At 35.3% G+C, this 8,804-nt stretch overlaps 1 protein-coding gene across 1 annotated transcript; it reads left to right on the top strand.

Annotated features, from left to right (window-relative positions):
- Positions 1–824: 824 nt before the first annotated feature.
- On the top strand, positions 825–1,748 carry LOC121397983 (olfactory receptor 5B12-like). The gene has a single exon (XM_041576307.1). It carries the CDS (start codon positions 825–827, stop codon positions 1,746–1,748), a length of 924 nt encoding a protein of 307 aa, XP_041432241.1.
- The last annotated feature ends 7,056 nt before the right edge of the window (positions 1,749–8,804 follow it).

Below are 8,804 nucleotides of genomic sequence, written 5' to 3'. Positions count from 1 at the left end.
GTGAACCCAACTTATGGTTTTGCTGGTAGTCCACAAGGGGCCCAGTTTAGTGAGGGAACTCAACAAATGTATGAAGTTTGCACACAGTGGGCAGGATTTATTTTTATGATTCGTGTTTTGTCTCCTGAAATGGTCACCCCTTAAAGAAGAAAGTGTCTGTTGTGGATCCCTCAAGCTTACATCTTGTAAAGAAAATCCAAAGGCAGCCTTACGGTCAAAAGCACAAGCTTGGCAAGCTACAAAACTGTGCATCACTAATTAATGGTACTTGCACCTATACATGTTCCTTGTACTTCTATGTACTCCTGGTGAGCACCAATGCCTTATTGAAATCACACACATTGGTGGCCAAGTCATGGTCTCTACTTTGCTAGTTCCAATAAGTGGCTTTTGTTTCCAAACTTTTTGTCAAAATTATTTGGACGCCCATTGACTTTAATGCATTTGGAAAAAATAGGCACGCATATTTGTCATGGGCGTCGAAATTGACGCGTGTCAAAATAATTTGACTTCAATGCGTTTCGCAAATTTTTCACCGAAGACAAATTCGCCCATCAATTCTTACAACAAAAAGCTCATACAACAGGAACACAATTTCAGACACAGTATATCTCTGCCCACAGACCTTCTCACTACATGGAATAAGTCACACATTGAACACACATACTACGTTTATTTTCCTAGACCTAACGGAAATTCTTCATTTAAACTTTGCTAGTACCTTTATTTTGATATTTTCTGGCAGATAAGTCTCACTTAGTTTCTGTTCTAATGTATTACATTTTTATGGCATTGTCAATATTAATAGGTAATATCAAAATGAGATGGAAAACCAAACAACAGTGTATAAATTGGTTCTCGCTGGTCTGTGTAATCTTCCAAGTCTTCAGCTTCCTCTGTTTCTGGTGTTTCTCCTGATCTACCTTATAACTCTGACTGGGAACCTTCTCATCCTTCTCCTGATCTTCAATGATTCACATCTTCACTCCCCCATGTACTTCTTCCTTGGAACCCTGGCATGTCTGGATATGAGTTACTCCTCAGTCACTGTCCCAAGAATGCTCTTTGATTTACTCAGAGAAAGAAGAATCATTTCCATGCCAGCTTGTATAACTCAGATCTACTTCTTCACATTTTTCATTGCATCTGATATGTCTGTGCTGGCAGTGATGTCCTATGACAGATACATTGCTATATGTCACCCTCTTCACTACATGCAAATAATAAACTGGAACATTTGTGTTCAGCTTGTATCGGGTGTGTTGCTTTGTAGTGCAATATATTCCTTAGTGCACACTCTTTTTTTAACTAAACTGAATTTTTGTCACTCAAATGTTTTGCAAAGTTTCTTTTGTGACCTGCCCCAGTTGCTTGAGGTCTCCTGTAGTGACACATTCATCAATGTATTGCTTATATTTCTCCTTGGAATTCTGATTGGAGTAGGAATTTTAGGAGTCACCTTTTACCCATACATCCCTATAATCTCCACTGTATTGAAAATGACTTCAAAACACACAAGATCCAAAACATTCCAAACCTGCTCCTCTCATCTAACTGTGGTCTTTATATTTTACACTACTAGTTTCTTCAACTACTTTCGCTCAAATGCAAATGATCATTTAGTCGAGGACAAAGTGGCTTCTGTATTTTTTGCAATATTAATTCCCTGTCTCAATCCTGTGATTTATAGTCTGAGGAACCAGGAACTCAAATTATCTCTGAGAAGAGCTTTACGAAGACTACAATAGCTTCAGAACAATCAGTCAGTTAATACTTTCTTCAAAGTGCTCTGTGACTGAACCGTCTGGGTCCTGATAATTAGTTATTGTGTATTATTAATTAAAAAGGATAAAACTAGGCTTAGAATTTAATTTTTGCATGTACAAAACAAGAGTTTTGGGCATCTTAGCATGTAACCTTCCATTACACTTTAAGATTGGCTGGAGGTATTACACAGGTTTGACAGCAACCCCTACATGGCAAATAATTCTTAGATATCAGTGGCCTGAAGCCTTCACTGGACCTATCACCAACCCATGGCATGATATCACTACTGACTAAAGAAGCACAAAAGGAGAATGGGCAGCAAAAGTCAGAATACATGAATTTAGAAAAAAAAAAGTTTATTAGGCTTCTACTAATATGCCTGTAAAATAAGCATGTATATTTGGGCATTAGAAATTTAATTTAAGACTAATGAATTGGCATTCTGCCTTAGAGTAATCAATGACTTTTGTTTTCTGTGTATTAAACTCACCTTTAATCATAATTTAACGTTTAAAGCCCTTCACTTCTCTTCATTTTTATTTATATATGTCCCTTTGCATAACTTTCTTTTCCTCTTAGCAACTCAATCTCCTGCCTTTTCCATTTTTATTCTTTTTGTCATTGTGGTCAGAGATCCTGTGAAAAAACCCACAGCATCACTGCAGGATTTTTAGCTCTTACACATGATTAATAAGCAGAGTGATTAAGTGATTGACTAAAGAATTATATATATTTTTATAGATATATTATAATATTTAATATAGATATAAAGCAAAGGACACAAATTAATATCTCTCTCTCTCTTTCTCTTTCTCTCTCTCTCTGTCTCTTTAAAAAAAACTTCGACTTCAATAGTTCCCCAAATTAAACCTGCCGAAGTGCTATGTTAGCCTATGGGGACCTTCTAATGCATTTTTCTACGTTTTTTGTAGTCGAAGTAAAATCGGTCGATCGATCGCTGAAATCGTTTGAAATTTACTTCTTTATTAGGATTATGGTATAATAATAAAGAAGTAAATTATTTATACATGGGTGTGCCGGTTCATTGATATTCGTGTATATATATAACTATATATATATATATATATTTAGTTTTTTAAAAGATATGTATTTAAAAATATATAATTAAATTAATGTTTTAAGTAAATATAAAGATAATGTCTTTGAAACTATTCTTGGTAGTAAAGGTGTTGATGAGGGCCTAGGAATACGTAGGGGGTTATTTACTAAACTCCAAATGCAAAAAATTGTGATTTTATTTTAATAAAATCGGACATTTAAAAATCTTGAATTTTATGGAATTTATTAAAACCCGAGGATGGAATAGTCTGAATCGGAAAGCCGGTAGCTCAGACATATCCAGGTCGTATATAAGTCAATGGGAGAAGTTCCAATTATTTTTTGATGTGCGCTGGGTTTCGTGCAATACCCCGTTTTCCGAGTTTTCGGGCAAAGATTAGAGTTTTCGGGCGAAAAATCCGAAAAAATTTTGAAATTCAGAGTTTTTTCTCACAAAGCAAAATTTCGGGAAAATTTAATAATAAATAAGTGCAAAAACTCGAGCAGATTTGATCGGGGTTTGTAGCAGAAAATATTGGGATAAATTCGGACTTTGATAAATAACTCCCTTATACTATTGCATGAAACAATGTTAGTCAATAGTCACCATGACTAGCAAGATAATATCCAGGAATATGAGATAGTTTAATTGTCCGCTCAGCATATACAGTAAAGTTTCGTACAACAGTGCATAAGTAGACATTATGGGACTAGATAAGAGTAAATGTATTTATAAAAAGAATGGAGGATATGGAAATAAAGATGAAGATGCTTGAGGCAAACTTAGAATGATGTGGCTTTGATGAACCAGATATAGTAAAAAAGTCTGTTCTATCATCAAGTAGGCCAAGTTGGGTTTGCTCACAATGGAGAGGAGGATGGATAAAATCACTTATAATCACTTGGTGAAACCTGGATCCTGATGAACTTGCTGCTGCTTTATATATTTTTTTCAGGACTTGTCTTGACCCATATTGTGTGTGTCTCTCTCTCTCTCTCTCTCTCTCTCTCTCTCTCTCTCTCTCTCTCTCTCTCTCCATATATATTATATTAGTCAGGGAGAAACAGGTGAGTTTATTGTGTCTGTTATACATGGTCTGGGTTTTATAAACCAAAGAGCATTAGTGCAGTTGTGTCCATTCTACTAATTAAAAACAATTGAATTGTAGTTATTTTACAATTTATATTCATGAGATACCCAATCTCCCAAAATGCTTCTGGTGCAGGTGGACATGTTTTTTATTAGACTCATGCACATAATAAGCTATTCACTTATTACTTATTATTTATGTTTGCGATCTAAGATGGATGGATTCCGCCCACGATCCTATATCACATACACAAGCATGATGAGTGAGCTGGGACACTCCTCGTTATTCACAACATGGTCTCCCCAACTTGAGAGCTCAATCTTGGCCCCCCCTCTAAAAACCATTATTTGATACCAAAATATGCCTTTGACTTTTGTGATTTGTCAAAAAATATGATTTGGCCTTCATGTGAGAACCTCAATTCTGCTGGGTATTGTAGGGCAAATCAGCTATGTTCAAAAAGGTATTTGCACACTGATGTTCAAAGATAGACATATATAAATTGTCATTTCCATTGGATTAATAGTTTCTGAGTTATAAATAAAGGAGAGGTTGTTTCTCCTGCTTCAATTTTCCAGATAATCTACCTTCTCTTGCAACTTGTGTATAAGTTGGGTTTGCACACTGGACATGTATAATTTGATTTTCACTAAGGGGGTGATTTACAAACATTTGAATTTTTTTTTTTTTTACAAATCAAAAGTTTTTTCAAAAAATGTGTGTTTTTTTTTAAATTTCTCTAAAATTCTAAGGAGCAGATTTATCAAGGGTCGAAGTGAATTTGAGGGAGTTTTCGGATTAAAAAAATTCGAAATTTGAAGTAATTTTTGGATACTTTGACCATTGAATAGGATACAAAGACTTCGAATTTGCTTCGAATTCGATTCAATGTAAAATAGTTTGAATATTCGAATATTTGATAATCGAGGTACTGTCTCTTTAAAAAAAACTTCGACTTCAATTGTTCGCCAAATTAAACCTGCCGAAGTGCTATGTTAGCCTATGGGGACCTTCTAATGCATTTTTCTAAGTTTTTTGTATTCAAAGTAAAATTGTTCGAATCGTTCGATGCGAACGATTTTTACTTAGACCGCAAAACAGTCAAATTCAGTAAAAAAAAATTTGTCTTCGATATTCGAAATCGAAGTATAGCCATTTGATTGTCGAATTTTGAAGTACATTTCACTTCAAAATTCGACCTTTGATAAATCTGCCCCTAAGGGTCAGTTTTATCAAAGGTCGAATTTAAAATTTTGAATTCAAATTTGTGAAATTTTTTTTATAGTTGAAACTGTCAAATTTTACAAGGGAGTTATTCAAATTCGATTTGAGTTTTTGAAGATAATTCAAATTTGATTTTTTAGATTTATCATATTCAAGAATTTGAATTTGACTATTCACCACTTAAAACCTGCTGAATTGCTGTTTAAGTCAATGAGACAGGTCTAGGGATCAATTTGGAGATATTTGAGTAAGGATGCACAGAATACACGTTCCTAGGATTCGGCCATGATTCGTCCTTTTTCGTCAGGATTCGGCTGAATCCTTGTGTCTGGCTAAACCAAATCCAAATTTGCATGTGCAAATTGTGAGCAGGGCAGGATTTCTTTTGTAAACAATTTTTTTTGCACTTTTTCCTTCCCGTCCCTAATTTTCATATGCAGATTATGGTTTTGGTATTTGGCTGAATCTTCCACAAAGGATTTGTGGATTCACCAAATCCAAAATAGTAGATTTGGTTTGCAGCCTTCCTGACATTCAAGTTTTTTTCAGAGAAAAACTTGAATCAAGTTTGATTGAATTCAATTCGGATTCGATTCAAATTTTCGGGTCATTTCAATTCATCTGAGTTTAAAAAATGTGATTATAATAATAAATTTCTATTGGTCGAAATTCAAATTTATTGGAGTATAGGGAAGTTTTAAAAAAACTCACAGGAATTCGAAATTTGACCTTTGATTAATGTGCCTCCCAAAGTTCGAGATTTATAAAGTTTAAAAACCAAAAAAACTCAGTTACAAAAGTTTGGCAAGTAAAAGCAGTTCAGGTACTACAGAAGTCATTGATAATACTGATTGGACCTTCTTTATCCATTCAGACATTTAGAGATTTTTGGATTTTTTTCACTTGTAATTGTCCTAAAAACTAACATTTTTAGTTTAGTGATTTTTTTTTTGCTTGTACTTTTTATATTTGGATTGTTTAATAAATTAGAAGGCATTTGCGATTTTAAAAAAATGGAGTTAAATCATAGTTTTAAGAAACTCTACCACTAAAATGAGTACTGTATATACTCGAGTATAAGCTGACCCGAGTATAAGCCGAGGTACCGAATTTTACCTACGAAAACTGGGAAACTTATTGACTCGAGTATAAGCCTAGAGTGAGAAATGCAGCAGTTTTTAGCTGAAAGAGCAAGTGAATGCTCAAAAACATCGTAAAAATGTGAATTGTTTTGTGTCAAAAAGCTAAGGTAAGCACTGTGGGATATAGCTGATATAGCAGGGAAAGTTGTCAGCTGTACAATTAGAGATATTATATCAATGTTTCATATGTAGAATCCTAGAACCCAGCGACAGGATGCTGGGAGTTTTGTTTCAGCAACTGTTGACATGCAGTAGGTTGGCTGTTAAATAAGTCTGTTGTGTGAGAGTGGGGTGCAGGCCTTACCTAGGAGTGCGTGCGGGGCTAATCGAGTGGAAAACAAGCGTGAGCTGTTGGTGATGTCACACGTAATGCACAGCCAGTGACATCACTCGTAACGTGCCATGGAGAACCCGGCAATCAGGGGCACGCAGCCATTCATATTGATCAGCTAGGTATATATTTATACTGACTCGAGTATAAGCCGAGGTAGACTTTTTCAGCTCATTTTGGGTGCTGAAAAACTCGGCTTATACTCGAGTATGTTGAAGGTATGTTGAAAAATGGCTTTCTTTGTTCGGACAAACTGTTAACATACAACAGTGTTAACATACAACATATTCAGACCCTGCATAGCCCAAATTCTCACATTGATAAAGCATTTGTTTTCAGCAGAAAAAAGTAGGATTCCACATAATGGTTCACACAACAGATATACAATAAAGTCCAGGTTCAGTATGCAGATTGACAGCAAACTAAAGCTCGAAGGGATAGAAAACAATTCAGAAGCCTGCCTCCCCCCTGGGAAAATGAACATGTAATTAGTCTCTGGAGTTTTGAAAGGATTAGAAGGTAAGGATAAGAAGGTATTTATGGCTGAGGTTTCACAGAAGCATTCTTCATGGTACAAGTAAGATGCATTTTATTCCATTTTTGAAAATGTTTATTTGATGTTAATTGAGATTATCCTTGCATTCTTTCCATAATGTGATTGACAAAGCAATAGGCATTTGCTCCCAGTTTTATAGAATTCTGTATAATGTTATTAAGGACATTATTTTCTAAGACATGTCACCAATTAATCAATCACAGAAGATATACAATAGATTTGCCTTAATGTGTGAGCAGGGTCAGAGTTTTTACAAATCAATGTCACTATTTTCAGAACTAGCTAAATAAATTGAGGACCACTTCTTAAATGATCCTAAATTGCTACATGAATTCATATTGTTGTTATTATTTAAATATAAAAAAAATCAAAAACAATATATTTTCTGGCTAGAAATTCACTCAAACTACTTTTGTATTGAACAGATGAATCAACATCTCACCACCTCCATTGGAAGGAAATGGCATTTTACACTAAAATATAATAGAGAATCATTTCAAGGTGAATACAACCTTTGCTACTGTCTCAAAAGAGATTTGTGCAAAAATCTGAAGATTAAAGTTTTTGGGGGAAAATATTGGTATCATCTTGTATCTAAAGCAGTGGTTCCAAGCAGTGGATCATGAGCAACATGCTCCTCACCAACCCCATTGGATGTTGTTCCCAGTGGCCTCAAAGCAGGTGCTTATTTCTGAATTCCAGGCTTGAAGGCAAGTTTTGGTTGTATAAAAACAGATGTACTGCAAAACAGAGCCTCCTGTAGGCTACCAGTCCACATAGAGGGTACCAATAGTCAATCACAAACCATATTTCGCACTCCCAGGAACTTTTTGCATACTTCAGTTGCTTTCTAACCTTTTTTACATATGAATATGGCTCATGGGTGAAAAGGGTTGGGGACCCCTGATTTAAAGGCTTGTTTGACAATGAAAGCTCAAATATGGAAAGCTAAAATGGGTGCAAAGCACCAATGCATGCACCCATACATGCTCCTTCTATTTCCACATACTTGAGCTGAGCATCGATTCTGTCCTTGCACTTCCCCATACTTGCTGTGAGCACCAACACCTTCATAGTGTGGCAGCAATTCTAGGTTTCCCACAGCAGGTTGTGCAACAGACTTGCACCAAGCAAATGCCATTATTGATGCCATACACATTGGTGCAAGGTGCTCTTCCCATAGACATAAACCATGCATCTGCAGGAAACCCACTGACAGGTGTTCTGGGCATGTTCTTTATTACTGACTATGGTTTGTGGACAGGGCAAAGCCTAAATTCCAATGTAACATAAAGAAAGTGTAATTGAGTATTATTATTATTATTAATATAGCAGTGATGTCACTGGGAATATTAATACTACAAGAACACAATCATACATACACAAACATACACACTACATTCAGTGCTTACATATTGCTCATACATAAACACACACACACACACACAAAGTTGCGCAGTGAATCACACTACACTTCTTTACTCCCCAAGAGCTCTCACACTACAGAGAAAACAGAATTTTTTCACTCAAAGTCTGTTTGTACCATAATTTAGTTTTTGACAGATCAGTCTTATGTAACTAATGTATTACATTTTTATGGCATTGATATTATTTATAGGCAACATTATAGTGAA

This window comes from Xenopus laevis, chromosome 9_10L (genome assembly GCF_017654675.1).
Source record: "Xenopus laevis strain J_2021 chromosome 9_10L, Xenopus_laevis_v10.1, whole genome shotgun sequence".
In the NCBI taxonomy this organism is placed as follows: domain Eukaryota; kingdom Metazoa; phylum Chordata; class Amphibia; order Anura; family Pipidae; genus Xenopus; species Xenopus laevis.
Note: the sequence above shows the minus strand (reverse complement) of the source record. Positions and strands in the feature narration are given on the sequence as shown.

What these genes read in the sequence shown, in the direction of transcription:
- LOC121397983 (XM_041576307.1), top strand. Translation starts at nt 825, where the DNA reads ATGGAAAACCAAACAACAGTGTATAAATTGGTTCTCGCTGGTCTGTGT.